This window comes from Citrus sinensis, chromosome 1 (assembly GCF_022201045.2).
Source record: "Citrus sinensis cultivar Valencia sweet orange chromosome 1, DVS_A1.0, whole genome shotgun sequence".
NCBI lineage: Eukaryota > Viridiplantae > Streptophyta > Magnoliopsida > Sapindales > Rutaceae > Citrus > Citrus sinensis.
In genome coordinates this window covers 23,658,768-23,674,280 of record NC_068556.1, presented here as the reverse complement: position 1 = coordinate 23,674,280, position 15,513 = coordinate 23,658,768, and the positions used below count along the sequence as shown (strand labels likewise).

Sequence of the window (15,513 nt, the reverse complement as noted above, 5' to 3'; positions counted from 1 at the left end):
ATTCAATATACAACAAACTCCAATGTTCAACATTCTCAACAAAAATGTTATATTTTACTCAAGATATCACCAAAGTCTCAAAAGATAATATTACAACTAAATGTGTTCAGACAGGCCCCAAAGACTTTTATCTCATCTCATCCCTATCACTGTTTCTAGAGGGGAAGGGTATTGTCTAATGATTTCAAAAACAATCATTATACTCATATTCACATACTTTTTAACCATACTTTGGATCACTCTTTCCTTTTTCTTGTTTAACACCTACACGGCATCATCTTGATATAGCAAATTCTTTTCTCTTTTTTCCCATTTTTCTCCATAACAGTCGCACCAACGAAATGTAAGTATGGTTTATTAGCAAAAATAAAATTTGTGAAAAGAGGTAATCATTTTTTAATCACCAAAATGTGCACAAATTAAATGAAACTTCCAAAAATACTTCATGAAATGAAATTTCAAACATACTAATGTCATGAACTATCTTAGCATTGCCTAAAATTGGATGAGTGAGAAACAAGCCATTTCATTGGGATGCAATGTAGAAACCATAAAATTGGAGATGTGCTGTAACATTAGCTCTTCAACATCACATAAGCACTAAAGAAAGCCAAAGTCTATAAATTGCTTTTTAAATTAAAAAGATGTCAGTATAAAGAGTATACACAATACTTAGGAGGACCTAACTATTCACATATAACTGAGCTTTTCATCATCATCTAACACACTCATTAGCAAGCTGTTGCAACTCTGCAACCGGTCACAAAATCAGCCAGCTAACAATTCACATGAACAAAATCTAGCACCAATTATATCATCAGCGAGCCATATCTTGGACAATCACTTCCATGTGTAAGGCATCCATCTGAAACACATTTCTCCCATAATAATAGATCAATCCTCTGCTAAGCACTTCCACGAACACCAAGATTGGAACTTTTTTCTTTTTTTTTTGGGAGGAAATTCATTAACATAAAGAAGGAACCAAAGTGAATATATGCAAGTCCTGATACTCCACAACATTTGAAACCAAAAGACATGCACTAGGGAGCTGGTTACTCTTTCAAGATTGATGGTGCCAATTCCCTCGATGAAATAAAATCTCGAGTTGGAAAATGAAAACTTCCTCACCTCATATATGAGTTGTGAGAAACAAAGAACTTGTAATCGGGATGACTGACTTGCAAAAGCTTAAGCCAGTTGTCTGCAGCTCGCAGCAGAGAATTAGCTTTCTGACACTCATAAACTCCATTACAGTTCCAAAAAGAAACTTTGAACTTGTATGAAGCAAGCCCGAAAGTCGGTAACGGTAGCTTATACAACATGTCAGCACTGTGAACCTCCCTAACAGTCAAATTAGGGAAGTGTAGCCCTTCAGAGCTTGTACCTGCCCCAGATAAGATTGCAAGTGTCACTACCTATGGCAGGGAGGACAATAGAAACCGCGCATGTGCACACACACACACACATCCCTATATGATGCAAGAAAGCAACTTACTCTGAAATGGCGTGGAAAGAGAATGAAAGGTTAGAAAGCAGGCATCAAGGTTCTGTAATGTTGGACCCGTGGGTATTCTATATATAGGATACCTACATTAAGAATAGCACACAAACTCTTTACGATTGCGGATATGAACTCAGACGAAAAAAATTAACTTCACATAGAAAAATAACATGGAAAAAACATACCATGCTACAGATATCCAGCTTGAAGGTAGCAAATCGCAGCTCTTGTATGTTCTCAGTTCTGGAAATCGTGATGCGAGAATTCCAATCTGTAGGTTGGATCCAAGGTTTTGAGTCTTTTTTCATGATTAAGGTAAAAATACTGAAAACTAAATATATTGTTCTACGTAAGAACAATGCACTTGCCTTGTCAGCCAAAGGTTCACGACTAAATGGAGGATCATGCTCCAGGTATTCAAATATAAGCTGGCCGGGGGGATTGCAAATCTCACTTTCTTCACTTGATGAACCCACAAAGGGTTTATTCCTCAGCGAAAGCCCACTGAAATTCTGAATATTTGCATCTGCAATGTTCTGCTGACTCCACGTCCCATGAACAAAAGCATTGATTCGCCTCTCTGCCCCGGTGTCACTGCTGCCATCACTACTTGTCTCCCTGGATGACTCAGCGTCACTCTCCTCACCAGGCCTCCTGTCCAAAGAAATGAATGAAATTCCTTTAGCCAAAGCATGACAGTTTCAGATCCCACCAAGGCAATGACAGTAATGTCAATAAATAATAGACCACACAAACAATCTGACAGGACATTATGACAACAGCACCATCTTAGTTGTTTCTAACAAGATGAGTAATCCATGTAATACTTCAGCACTTGCTGCATTTATGAGTTCGTTATAATCTGATGCTAGAAATTACCTCCACATCATCAAGAACCATACAACTATCTAACCTGATGCTAGAAATTACCTCCACATCATCAAGAACCATACAACTATCTAACCTAAGCTTGAATGCTCATCCAGCATTTCCAACAGAAAAGGAATGGACTGCTTCAATGGCTAAACGAAATACACAAGAAATTCCCTTTCTGCTCTTCGCAGACTAATACAAAATTACAAGATGCCAGCAATAGAGTTAAGGATATAGCCAAGTTTTATCAAAAGCATATCAAAATAAGAACATTTGGCAGCAAAACCCAGTAACTAAAAAAGAAAACTGTTATAAATGAGAATTCTGGGACAATGTCTCACCTCAACCTTGAGGAAGGTCTCGATGGGTCCATGTACAGCTGAATGCCAGACAAGTATGGTACATAATACTGCTTGACAGACTCGTTCCCATCCAACAAGAGGGGGACACCAGCTCCATAAGCACTCCATTCCTTAAATGATTCCCACAAATCCCCAAGCACAAAGTACGGCTGAAATTCTGTTTCCTGGCTTCTCCATCTCCTCACACTTGTCTATAACAAATTCCACAATGTAACAAAAAAGGAAGAAGTAAAGAAAAGGAGAACAGAGAAACCGAGAAATATTGAACAAATGCCACATAAATACATTCCAGCAAGAAAAGATTGCATTGTGGAGAATTTTTTATTTACTTTTTTTGGTCCTGATTAAAGCACAAGAGAAACGTGCATAATTAATATTGATTCATAAATACTCTCAAACAATCAAGATAACTGTATCATCAGCATGCTTGCTAGTAGAAAGGAAAAAGAAAAGTGAAGGAAAGGACACAGACGAAGCTCCATTCTTCTTGTCCTTTTGGTTGCTATGATAAACGTTCAAGGAAATACAGCTCTTTCACTAATTGACATCCCCTAACAACAAAAGCAAGAGACATTTATATCTAAATCAGACAATATGTGCTGAAGTTACCATACACATATCCACATTCATTTACTTTTACATAAAAGAACGTAAAATCATAAATTATATCTCCCCATCAATAAGCTTTATTGTTTTTTTCTTGGGTCCCTATACTCTATTCCATTCACCACCGTAAGCATTTGGCTTGTGCATCCCCCATTACCTTTAGTGTCAATGTTTCCAACCAACCAAACAGGCAAAACAGCCTCTCTTCTACCCTTTCTTTTTCAACCATATATTGCTTCCCTAATTTCTCTCTTACTGAACTATGAGTTATTCACTAATTCCCTTCCAAGCAACCTAATAAACCAAAATTTAAAGACTAAAATTTTCATTCAGCTCCAAACATATCAACATTTTCTAACGGAATAACAAAGAACCACCACCACAACAAATCCCTAAAAACCAAAATTACATGGAAGTCAACTCCAATAGACATAAATATACTAAAGACTGCATTCCAACCCCCTCAAAATTCATAAAAATTCTAAATTTTCATCATCTCAATTAATAAAACTAATAGAAATTGCAATAAGAGACAAAAATTAACAGCTTTCAAAACTCATTAATAAAGCATAGTAATAATTTCGACAATTTCATCAAAATTGATTTAAAAAAAAATGACAAAAAGTGATTTTTTTTTTTTTTTTTGTGACAATCACCTTAGGAAGATACTGAGAGGGCACCACAGGAGTCGTGTACTCCAAGAACCTATCCAAATTCGTCGATTCACCAAACGAATTCGAAACCGATTCACATTCATCGCTCTCCGCTGTTCTCTTCTCCGAACAACTCAACTTCTCCAACCTCAGCCGCTCGCGCTCCTCCCGCACTCTTTGTTTCTCCTCCTCTTCCTCCTGTTGCCGCCGCAACAACTGCTGCTTCCGCACGTGCGGCGGATTGTAAAACCGGTTCTCCCCGCGCCCTCCGCGGCCGATCGGAACCGTTCTCGAACCGGACATTATCGCAATCGGAAGGAGAATTAAAACGAAACGACGCAGTTTTTTGAGTTCCCAATCGAAAGAAACTGAAACGAAGGTTTTCAATAAAAGTGAACAGTGATGTGAAGAGTAAAGGTTTCGACTTTCAAGATCTAGGGTTTTAGTTTTCGCTGCCGTTAATTATAATAATTATTTTTATAATCGCGATTAAATTTTTTAAATAGTGATTTGTATTATGCAGATGTGGCGATGTGATGAAGTGAAGCGTTTTGTGTAATTGTGTTGGACCAGAAAAATAATGGAAATTCAGATTCTTCTGAAGAAGATATTTATTAGTTTGAAACTCGAAAAGAGTAGGCAACTGTGGGATATACTCAAGAGGCGCGAGAAGAATCCAGAATGATGAGATCATCAATGTATTTTATTCGAGAAATTTCTTGGCTTTATTTTTTATTTTTTTTGTTTGTTTTTTTCAGTTTCTTGGACTAATCATTTTGCTAATTTAGATATTATTATTATTATTATTATTATTGACTATAGAGTTGTAATTATCTTAAAATGCTGATGGGATCTGAGTTTAAGATCTTTTTGATATGACCCAAAATGGGATATTCTTAAATTCATTTTAATATTGGAAACTTCTTCTGTCACCATGTCTTCATAATAATTAAAGTTTTAATATTGAATAATCCATTATTTCATTTGGTGCTTCACATACCTGAAGTGACTATACAGCATGCATAGAAAATTTTTGCATTTTGCTAGAAAATATAAGCAATAGGAAAATCATGAATCTGCAGTCGATATAGATTTACAGTTCTAAGCCCAAAGCCCAAGAAGAAGAAGCCCCAGTTTGTGGCCCGATTTTACAAAAATTTCAGAGCCCAGCATGCCCAAAGATAAAATCTGAGAATTTTCTTCTAGAAGTACATGATATGATCTTATGAAACCAATTCGTGTGCTGCAGGATTTTTAATTATACACATTATAATAGTTGAGTAATTGTGGAGATATGTTTTATATTTATTTAAATGGATATTCATTCTAAGGGACAGCCATTCAATGTTGATGTAATTTTTATGTCGTGGTTATTTGTTCAGGATATATAAATAATTAAAATTTAAACGTATATTATTATAAATGTACGTGCAACCGAAGATCATTAAAAATGATTAGTACTAAATCTAAATTTATTTTTAAAAAATGAAGGCGGCCTAAATGATTGGCATGTTGTTTTGTCACCAGCATTTTATAAATTTATCCGTTGAAATCAATGAAATTAATAATTTGTAGTATTTTTTTATTATGAAAAAAAATTCAATTTTGTTTATATCCTTCTAGAGGAACAATATTCATCCCACTCATATGTGCATTATATCCATATTTTTTTTTTCTTGGGTAATAAATAAGTATTGCCTCATAAACTTTTGATTATATCCATAAATTGATATAAGAAAGCTCTTTTTTTGTTTTACATGATAACATGAACCTTATATGTTATTCTTAGGTGCTCACGCTTTGATCTGATCCGACTTGATCCACAAATAATTATAACTTAATCCAATCCGAACTCAACCTAGAATTTTTATCCAATCTGATCTAAATAGAGTTTGAATCAGACCAAATCAGATTACAAGTTCAAATAACTTTTTTCCCAACTCGAACAACTTGAAACCCAATCAAATTGACCCGAACTTGAATCTGCCCACCCCTAATACCATTTGATAGCTGACCTAGTAACCATTGTGTTTTTCGTAATTTTTTAAAAATCATGGATTGTGTGACCCTAGTCATCACTCTTCTTGGTAAAATATTGTGTTGCATGGTCGAACAGACCATTTACATCCATCGTCTTGAAGTTAACTTAAACAAATTGAGAGATGCAAACAAAGTCTCGATGGCCTTAATAACAATGTTATAGGGAGAGTTGAGCATGCGAAAGAAGGTACTCGCCTAGAAAGCATATGGAAGAGTGGTTGGAGAGAGCACGTCGAGAGTCACAGGAAGTTGAATCCATTTTGCAGAAAGGTGAAGACAAGAAAGACTAGTTATGTACGTATAATAATTGTTCCAAGAATTGTTATTTCAACTACAATTATGGTAAGAAAATTTTTGAGATGACAAATGCTGCCATTGAGTTTCTAGCACAAGTAAAATTTAATGGAGCTACTGATTGAAGTCCCTTTTTACTGTGGACGAGATACTGTAAGAAGTCAGTGGGCATTAGCTTTAGACTAAATGAAGTTTGGAGCTATATTGAAGATGATGATGTGAGAATCTTTAGCTTGTATGGAGTTAGAGTGATTGGGAAGAGCACTTTGTTAAACCTACTTAATAAAAATTTCAGCCAACCAAACCTCAACCTCAACTTTGACAGGGTAATTTTGGTTAAGACTTTTGGAGTCTGGATTACGGATTTCAAATTCTTCGTGGAGCAACAAGGATAAGAATGGCAGAGCATTTGAAATATTCAGAAAATTATACAACAAGATGTTTGCCTTCTTGTTGGATGATTTACGAACAACAATATCGTTATTCGAAGTTGGTGTGCGTCTTCACAGTAGATCGAAGATAGTTTTGACCACCATATTTGAGAGAGCGTGCAGAAGCATGAGCTTTGACAAATGTTAAAAAGTCAATTATTTTTTCAGAACAAGAAGCATTTAATCTGTCCTAGCTCAAGTTCACCTACGCTAAACTGAACTCTCATTCTTATGTACTTGCAAAACTTGTGTCTAGCGTCTCTGAAGGCCATTCCCTTTCTCTTATTACCATACTCTTATTACTATCGGATGCGCAATGCCCTGTAATATAGGCGACCCTGATCTTGGCATCATACAATTGATGAATTGACAAAATATCGGTAAACAAGAAGTTTGCCTTCTTGTTGGATGATTTACGGACATCAATATCGTCATTAGAAGTTGGTGTGCCTCTTCACAGTGGATCAAAGATAGTTTTGATCACCATATTTGACAGAGCGTGCAGAAGCATAAGCATTGACAAATGTTAAAAGGTCAATTATTTTTCGGAACAAGAAGCTTTGAATTTGTTCAAGCTCAAGGTCACCTATGGTAAGTTGATGATACACCGGCAAAACTTTTGGCTGGTACGTGTGAAGGCCATCTGCTTTCTCTTATTACTAACGGATGCGTCATGCCTTGGATAATATTGGGGACCCTGCTCTGGCATCATGCAATTGATGAATTGACTAAATATCGGTTTGATTTTGAAGATATGGGGACTCATTTCTTTGCTCACTGCGATCACTTTTTAGGTAAATTTTTTGAATCTTCATTTTTCTTTGTTTCCTCAAATTTTTATGCCCTCTGATCTCTAGTATAAGGCACATTCAAACATATCCCTTTTAAGCAAAAGCATGATGTTTGAAGGTAATAAAAGACAAACAATTCTTTAGATATAACAATGACCTTTGCTTGGCATTTTCAAACCGACTTTAACAACTACCCATTAACATAATTTTAAACATTTGCTTCAGTTTCGAAGTGAAATGATAGAATCCGATCATGAATATTGAATAGAGTGGGCGAAGTGAAATATTTTCAGTAATGATGTTTTACAATGAGCTAATACATACACTCAAGTGTTAGGACATGGTATTGAAAAAAAAGGAAGTGTCGGGACATGATTTTCGATTGAATTAGCCGCTTCGTTCCAGTAATAAATGGCACAAATACTAGATATGGTTTTGTAGATGGCCCAAAACTAAAAGGAAATCCACATTATCCAGCCCATTTTTTAGGAAAAATACAGAGCCTTGTGTGCCCAAAACTCATTGCCTAATCTTCTAGAAACAGAAAAAAATTACCATAAAAATCAATGCATATGCAGCTCTCAGATTGACATGCAAGTTGTGAACATGCGGAATAGCAATAGTAATCAGTGGATTTTCTGTCTGTTTTACCTAAAACTTTCAACTGTACAAGTAAACAAATATTAGAAATTCAGTATTAAAAGTTTGGGTGCAGCTGCTTGCTTAATTTATTGGCATTTATTAACCATGTGGATTAATTTATTGCACAATATAAAGCATATGGGTGTTTTATTGAAAATTTATCGAGTATTATATTTAAACAATTACAACAAAGGCTAGCAACTGTATTGGAGCTTAGCTATTGGCTATTGGCTATTTAATCAGGTTTTCTAGGAAGCAAATTATTTATAAATATTTTTAGTAATGGGCGGTGGCACAGTAGACAGAACACCTTAATGGAATGTGCACGCTTTGAATTCAACCAAGTTATCTCCCTCACTTCCATGTCTATATAAACCCTTGAGTTGTTCGTCATTCTCATCACAAACTCAAAAATCATCTGCATTTGAAGCAAATTCATTCATCATTTTAACTTCTTGTAGTGTGTGCATTTCTCTTTCATTCTCTTTTTAAGCTAATTAACATGGGTGTTATTCGCTTTGAGAAAGATGCTCCAGCTGCTGTTGCTCCTTCAAGAATGTTCAAGGCTTTCGTTGACTCTCACAATCTTTTACCAAAGATAGTACCACAAGCATTCAAGAGCATCGATATTCTTCAAGGAGATGGAGGCGTGGGCACTATCAAACTATGGAACTTTGCTGATGGTAAGTCTTGTTTCTGCTTGTTAATTTTCCAAGTCCAAGATTCCCCTTTGTACCACGATTCAAATTAATCGCACCTGACATTAATAATATTTCATTATCCGTCAACTTTTTAACTTCATAATTAGTGTTACAATTTTTTTTTTACAATGGTCAGATTTTACTATTTCAAATATCAAATTATTTATCTTTGTAATGTCAGAGTGGTTCATGACAAAGAACTGATCAATTTCGATCGTTAAAAAGACAAAAAAAAAAGGGCTTGGTCATTTTTCTCATTAATCATTACATCGTGCATGTTGTTCGTAAAGCGTAACATAGATAAGCTAACGAAGGTTCAATGTAATTCACAGGTGGCGATTTCAAGCATTCGAAGCAAAGAATTGATGCATTTGACAAGGACAATCTTACATGCAAGTATACTGTCTATGAAGGTGAGGGAGCAGCTGAAATCTTTGAGAAAGCAGTGTACGATGTTAAATTCGAGGCTTCTGGCAATGGTGGAAGCATTTGCAAGGTTGCTGCTGAGTGCCATATAGAGGGTGATCAAGAGCTCAAAGAAGAGTTGATGAGGGACGCCGAAGAGAAAGCAACTGCATTGTACAACATTGTCGAAGCACATCTCTTGGCTAATCCTGATCTCTATGCCTAAATCGCATCATTATTGGCGTTTTCGATTTCTGAATTTGGTTGCTAATTGAATAAAGGGTTGTCTCACTGTGAGCTTCTAATTTGTTGTTTGACTTGTTTCGGCTCATCTTTGGTTCTTCTAATAATTATGTTTAGTTGAAGCTTGAACGTTACCTGTTTTGTTCAATAAACGTGTAAGGTCAATTTATAAATGACCGTTGATTTTATTGTTTTTAATAAAAGTGAACAATGATATGAATGGTAAAGGTTTCAATTTCAGGATCTAGGGTTTTAGTTTTCGTTAATAATAACAATAATTTATATATAATTGGGAATGAAAGGGGAATAGTCTTAACATACTTTATAGCTAGAACTTATGCCTTCGATATTAAATTATATCATTCAATGTTTATTTACGGAGGATAAAAAAATTGTAGATACACAAAAACTAAATTTTATATTAAATATAAAGGAAAAAAAAAAAAAAGAAGAGTCGCACCATACTTTTGAAACTTGAATCAATGTAAGTAGCTTAAAAATGTATCATTCTATGGTGGTTTTGTGGGAAAAAAAATAAAGATACATAAATACAAAGCTTCATAATAAATCTCAATTCTTTTCTAAAAAAAATTGTTTGGAATGTTAAATTAACTTGAATTGGATTATACTGGACTAAACTATTAGTATAATTATTTTTATAAAGAATGGGACTATTAGCACCCCAATAATTTCTTTTTAGAATTTTTTTTGTATATTAATCATTTGATATCCAAAAACCACATTGATCTCTAATTAATCTAGATTCAAATTGGGTATGACTACTAAGGCAGCAAAGCTCTCCCAACGAATATTTAACGCACTTGAATTCTCAAGTCTCGAACCAAGAACCTTGATTAAGTTAGAACAATCTCATACTAGCTGATCTAAGCACTCGTTGGTTTTAAAAGCTATTTTCGATCAAGAGCTATTTTAACTTCTAAAACATCCTTTCCTAATTTGTTTAGTTTCTTCCTCTCTACTCCAAATCTCCAAATATGATTTTCTTATACAAAATTTATATATGTTATTTAACTTCTAAAACATCCTTTTTAATAGAATCACACGAATTAAAATGCCAAGTGTTGTGAAGAAAAAAAAAAGGAAAAAATTGTAAAAACTGTTATTGTGACTATATGGGTGTAAATGCCAGAGAAACAAACTTATGGAGAGAGAAAATATAGGTTGATTTATTTTGTCCTTTAATATAATTGTGATAAGAGAGGAGTTTTATAAAAATTATAAAGGAGTGTTAATAGTCCCACTCATTCACAAAATTTGCCGTGTATTATATATTGCATGACCTCAATTCTGTAAATTTTCTCGACAAATGAATAGGTCTGGTGCTACACATACTTCAAGTGAGTAGTAAGCGTTGAAAATTTTAGCTGGAAAAAAGAAGCAAAAAGAAAATAAAGAACAATATGTCAATATTTGCACTGCTACGAAAGTAAAATCATGAATGTTCATCAGCATGCAAATGATCGTAAATATTGGACATTAGGTTCATTAGTTTTAGCCCAAGAATCCAAAAAGAAAAAGAACCCAACCTTCGTGGCCCGAATTTAAAACAAATTTCGAGCCCAGCGTCTACAAAGAGATAAAATCTGAGATTGATATTCCAGAAGCAGAACATATTCACTGCGAAAATCAACGCTTATACTGCGGGACTATTAATTAAAAAAATAAAAATAAAAATTTCTTTCATTCCGATAAGATGAGTATCAAACCAAAACACAATAAAAGTACACCCTAAATATAATAAGTTTTGTCATTTATCCGTTGAAAGTCACTCAAAAAATTTATTCTGAATGTTGGATATATCCGGATTGAAAAGGCACGTAACAAAGCTTGTGTCCTTGAAAATTGGATACCTACACCTGAAGAAAGAAAAGAAATAAAATACTATATAAAGTGTAATAGTTGGAGCCCAACTATTGGCCTTTTAAGATTAAAGAATCCTCATGTTTGATAAATTTTTTTAGGTGGATGTCAAATTCGTTGTCTTGAATTCCACTCACTTCCAAGCCCTCTATATAAACCCTTGAGAAGTTCTTCATCTTCATAACAAACACAAAAGCTATCGCTACCGCAGCAAAACTCATATTTAACATGGGTGTCCTTCGCGTTGAGAAAGAGGTGCCATCCGCTGTTGCACCATCAAGATTGTTCAAGGCTTTAAATGACTCCCACAATTTGCTGCCGAAGATAGCGCCTCAAACAATTAAGAGCATCGATATTCTTCAAGGAGATGGAGGTGTTGGCACTGTCAAGCTGTTGAAGTTTGCTGGTGGTAAGTAGTATACATAGCTTTATTAATTGCTACATGCATCATGCTCGTTCTGTTTAATTTTCAAATCCAAAATCTCACAAACTTAATTAAAAATGTAATTAAAGAAGATTGAATTAGTATTGGGATTGACAGGTGGCGATTACCAGCAGACGAAGCAAAGAATCGATGCACTTGATGAGGCCAATTTAACAGGCAAGTACACTACGTATGAAGGAGATGGGCTTTTGAAATTGGCTGAGAAAAGTGTGTACGATATTAAGATCGTGGATTCTGGCAATGGAGGAAGCATCTTCAAGTTTGTTGAGGAGATCCATGTTAATGATGATAAACTGGTCAATGAAGGGTACATAAAGGAATCCGAGGAACAAGGATTGGGATTATTCAAGCTTTTGGACGCCTATCTCTTGGCTAACCCCAATCGCTACGCCTAAATTAATCATCATATGCATTGGCTTTGCCAATTACGAAATTTCTAGCTAGCTAATCAAATAAGGCTCGTGCCATTGTATGTAAATAAGCTTTTGAAGCTGAATGTAAATATGCGTACGTACGTAGTGTGAAATGAAGGACTTGGGAGCAGCAAACAAGATTCTAGGGATGCAAATTTACCGAGACAGAATTAACAGGAAGATTTGGCTTTCGCAGACGAATTACTTGAAGAAAATCTTGCGGCGCTTCAACATGCAAGATTGTAAGTCAATTTCTACCCCACTTCCTGTTAATTTCAAATTATCCTCAAGTATGTGTCCTAGCAATGAAGCAGAGAGGAAGAAGATGTCTCGAGTACCGTATGCATCAGCAGTGGGAAGTTTGATGTTCGCTATGATATGTACACGACCGGACATTGCACAAGCAGTGGGAGCAGTCAGTCGATACATGGCGAATCCTGGTGGAGAGCATTGGATAGCTGTGAAGAGGATTCTGAGATACATCAGAGGAACCTCAGATGTTGCATTATGTTATGGAGGATCAGAGTTTACTGTCAAGGGCTATGTAGATTCAGATTTTGCAGGAGATCTTGATAAAAGAAAATCCACTACTGGTTATGTGTTTACATTTGCGGGAGCAGCTGTAAGCTGGGTTTCTAAACTGCAGACTGTTGTGGCTTTATCTACAACAGAAGCAGAGTACATGGCAGCTACACAAGCTTGCAAGGAAGCTATTTGGATACAAAGATTATTGGAGGAGCTCGGGCACAAACAACAGAAAATTCCTGTGTTTTGTGACAGTCAGAGTGCCTTGCACATTGCAAGGAATCCAGCCTTTCATTCCAGGACAAAGCACATAGGAGTCCAGTATCACTTCGTTCGTGAAGTAGTGGAAGATGGAAGTGTGGATTTGCAGAAAATCCATACCAAAGAGAACCTAGCAGATGTTTTGACCAAGCCGATAAATACTGATAAGTTTGTCTGGAGTAGATCCTCTTGTGGCCTAGCAGAAACGTAGGCAACATGATTATGGCGAAGCAGAAAGGATGGTGTGGAGATTGATTGACTCTCAATCTAATCTCCAAGTGGGAGAAATGTCAAAAGCAGCCATCTAGATGGTTTGAAACAACCATCTAGATGGTCAGCATCCATGTTGTTCAAAGAAGAGGAATTTTGCAGCAAGTTGGAAAGGAAAAGGAGCACACGGGTTTGACATTTAAAAGAAGAAAAAAGAACGTAAAAATAATATAGAATTGCTGCATAGTGCCAAAGTTTTCTCTATAAATAGAAACGAAGAGAATGAGCAAAGGCATTCCATTTAGAAAGCAATTTAGGGATTTGAGAGAGAGTTCAAGAGCTTGCATTTATAAGCTCTTGTTACAGTGATAGAGAGAGTTTGGGTGTATTGGGGTTTTGGGTAGTGAGCTAAAATACTACAATACTTGTAACTCCTTTTCACTAGTAAAATATTTCCTTCTGTCTTCGCCCGTGGATGTAGGCTAAAAGCCGAACCACGTAATGATGAACTCATTATCTTCAAACCTCTTGTAATATGCACAATGGTCTGAACTGAGTCTGTTGTACCCAAGGCTCATGATGAAGGAATCAAATCTCTTATACCAACACCTCGGCGCCTGTTTGAGACCGTAAAGAGATTTGTGCAACCTGCAAACCAAGTTCTCTTTTCCTGTTTCTGCAAAACCTTCTGGTTGGAGCATATATATTTCTTCTTCAAGTTCTCCATGAAGAAATGCAGTTTTCACATCTAACTGCTCAAGATGTAGGTCAAATGTAGCACACATCGCCAAGACTACTCTGACTGTTGTGAGTCGAACTACCGGAGAAAATATCTCGTTGAAGTCAATACCTTCTTTCTGAGCATATCCTTTCACCACCAATCTTGCACGATACCGCTCCACTTGGTCATTGCCATCACGCTTGATCTTGTAGACCCATTTGTTTCCAATGGCTTTTCTTCCGTGTGGTAGTGGTACAAGTTCCCATGTTTTGTTCTTGTGTAGAGCTTCAATTTCTTCCTGCATTGCTGTCATCCACAAAACAACATCTGAACTGTTTAAAGCTTCATGGAAAGTTGAAGGCTCTCCATCCTCTGTTAGAAGACAGTATGCAACATTGATCTCTGTGACATACTCCGAGTGCCACGCTGGCAGTCGTCTCTCACGAGTTGATCGACGAACTTCTGGAGCCTCGGATTCGACTGGTTCTTGTTCCTCGTGCTCTGGCGCTGCTTCAGAAGAATCTGAATCTTCTGGATTATTTTCCACATATACCGGTATAGTCTCTGACTTTTCTTTTACAGTGCCATCATCTCCATCTTTTCTTTGCAGTTGATCTTCTACAAAGATAACATCTCTGCTAATGACGATCTTGTGGGCAGTGGGGTCCCACAGACGATACCCCTTTACTCCATCAACATATCCCAAGAAGATACATCTTTTAGATTTTGGATCCAGCTTTGTTCTTTCTTGGGCATTGTACATCACGTACACAAGACATCCAAATGCATGTAGGTAGGAATAATCAGCTGGCTTTCCAGTCCACATCTCCATCGCCGTCTTCAACCCAATTGCTGTAGATGGCGACCGATTTACTATATAACAGGCAGTTTTGGCTGCTTCTGCCCAGAATGAATTAGGTAGACCGGCAGTTTTCAACATAGCTCTTATTCTTTCTGTAAGAGTTCTGTTCATCCGCTCTGCCACTCCGTTTTGTTGAGGAGTGTATGCCACCGTGAACTGCCTCTGAATACCTTCTTGCTTACAGAAAGCAAGAAACTCACCGTCTGTATATTCTCCACCATTGTCTGTCCTCAAGCACTTGATCTTTTTACCAGATTCAAGTTCCACCCGCGCTTTGTATTCTTTAAACACTGGAAATACATATGACTTTTTCTTAATTGGATACACCCAACATCTTCTGGAATAATCATCAATGAAAGTCACCATGTACTTTGCACCTCCCATGGATATATCCGGTGATTCCCAGACATCAGAATGAATCAAGTCTAGAATATATTTACTTCTAGCAATAGATCTACTGAATTTTAATCTATGCTGCTTACTTGTAACACAATGCTCGCAAAATGGTAAACTTACCGATTTGAGCCCCGGAAGTAATTTTCGCTCAGAGAGAATCTTCAAACCTTGTTCCGACATGTGGCCAAGTTTGAGATGCCACATCATCGTTGACTCTTCTCCATTTGATGCGACACACGCATCAGCCTCCTGTA

General features: G+C 36.3%; 3 protein-coding genes across 4 annotated transcripts; 2 read left to right on the top strand and 1 right to left on the bottom strand.

The window, feature by feature from the left end:
• Positions 1–616: 616 nt before the first annotated feature.
• LOC102608954 (uncharacterized) lies at positions 617–4,665 on the bottom strand. Its single transcript, XM_006488831.4, has 6 exons — positions 4,002–4,665; positions 2,719–2,930; positions 1,873–2,158; positions 1,690–1,775; positions 1,499–1,590; positions 617–1,387 (listed from the first exon to the last, which is right to left on the bottom strand). The coding sequence occupies exons 1-6, from the start codon at positions 4,299–4,301 to the stop codon at positions 1,128–1,130; spliced, it is 1,236 nt and encodes a 411-aa protein (XP_006488894.1). The 5' UTR covers positions 4,302–4,665; the 3' UTR covers positions 617–1,127.
• Positions 4,666–8,587: 3,922 nt separating this feature from the next.
• LOC112495609 (major allergen Pru ar 1-like) lies at positions 8,588–9,765 on the top strand. The gene is made up of 2 exons (XM_025092220.2): positions 8,588–8,879; positions 9,230–9,765. Exons 1-2 carry the CDS (start codon positions 8,699–8,701, stop codon positions 9,526–9,528), a joined length of 480 nt encoding a protein of 159 aa, XP_024947988.1. The 5' UTR covers positions 8,588–8,698; the 3' UTR covers positions 9,529–9,765.
• A 1,826-nt stretch (positions 9,766–11,591) lies between these two features.
• Positions 11,592–12,404, top strand: LOC102609243 (major allergen Pru ar 1-like). Of its 2 annotated transcripts, none has more exons than XM_025092221.2 (2): positions 11,592–11,835; positions 11,953–12,404. In XM_025092221.2, the coding sequence occupies exons 1-2, from the start codon at positions 11,655–11,657 to the stop codon at positions 12,264–12,266; spliced, it is 495 nt and encodes a 164-aa protein (XP_024947989.1). In that variant the 5' UTR covers positions 11,592–11,654; the 3' UTR covers positions 12,267–12,404. The 2 variants fall into 2 exon arrangements, with proteins under 2 accessions (XP_024947989.1, XP_006488895.1); XM_006488832.4 differs by having other exon boundaries at positions 11,598–11,835; positions 11,968–12,404.
• Positions 12,405–15,513: the final 3,109 nt, after the last annotated feature.

Coding starts and splice junctions, on each gene's coding strand:
- LOC102608954 (XM_006488831.4), bottom strand. CDS start 4,301: ATGTCCGGTTCGAGAACGGTTCCGATCGGCCGCGGAGGGCGCGGGGAG. Junction 2,159..2,718: donor AGACCTTCCTCAAGGTTGAG/GTGAGACATTGT, acceptor TTCTTTGGACAG/GAGGCCTGGTGAGGAGAGTG. Junction 1,776..1,872: donor GTGAACCTTTGGCTGACAAG/GCAAGTGCATTG, acceptor TCCAACCTACAG/ATTGGAATTCTCGCATCACG.
- LOC102609243 (XM_025092221.2), top strand. CDS start 11,655: ATGGGTGTCCTTCGCGTTGAGAAAGAGGTGCCATCCGCTGTTGCACCA. Junction 11,836..11,952: donor GCTGTTGAAGTTTGCTGGTG/GTAAGTAGTATA, acceptor AGATTGAATTAG/TATTGGGATTGACAGGTGGC.
- LOC112495609 (XM_025092220.2), top strand. CDS start 8,699: ATGGGTGTTATTCGCTTTGAGAAAGATGCTCCAGCTGCTGTTGCTCCT. Junction 8,880..9,229: donor ACTATGGAACTTTGCTGATG/GTAAGTCTTGTT, acceptor TGTAATTCACAG/GTGGCGATTTCAAGCATTCG.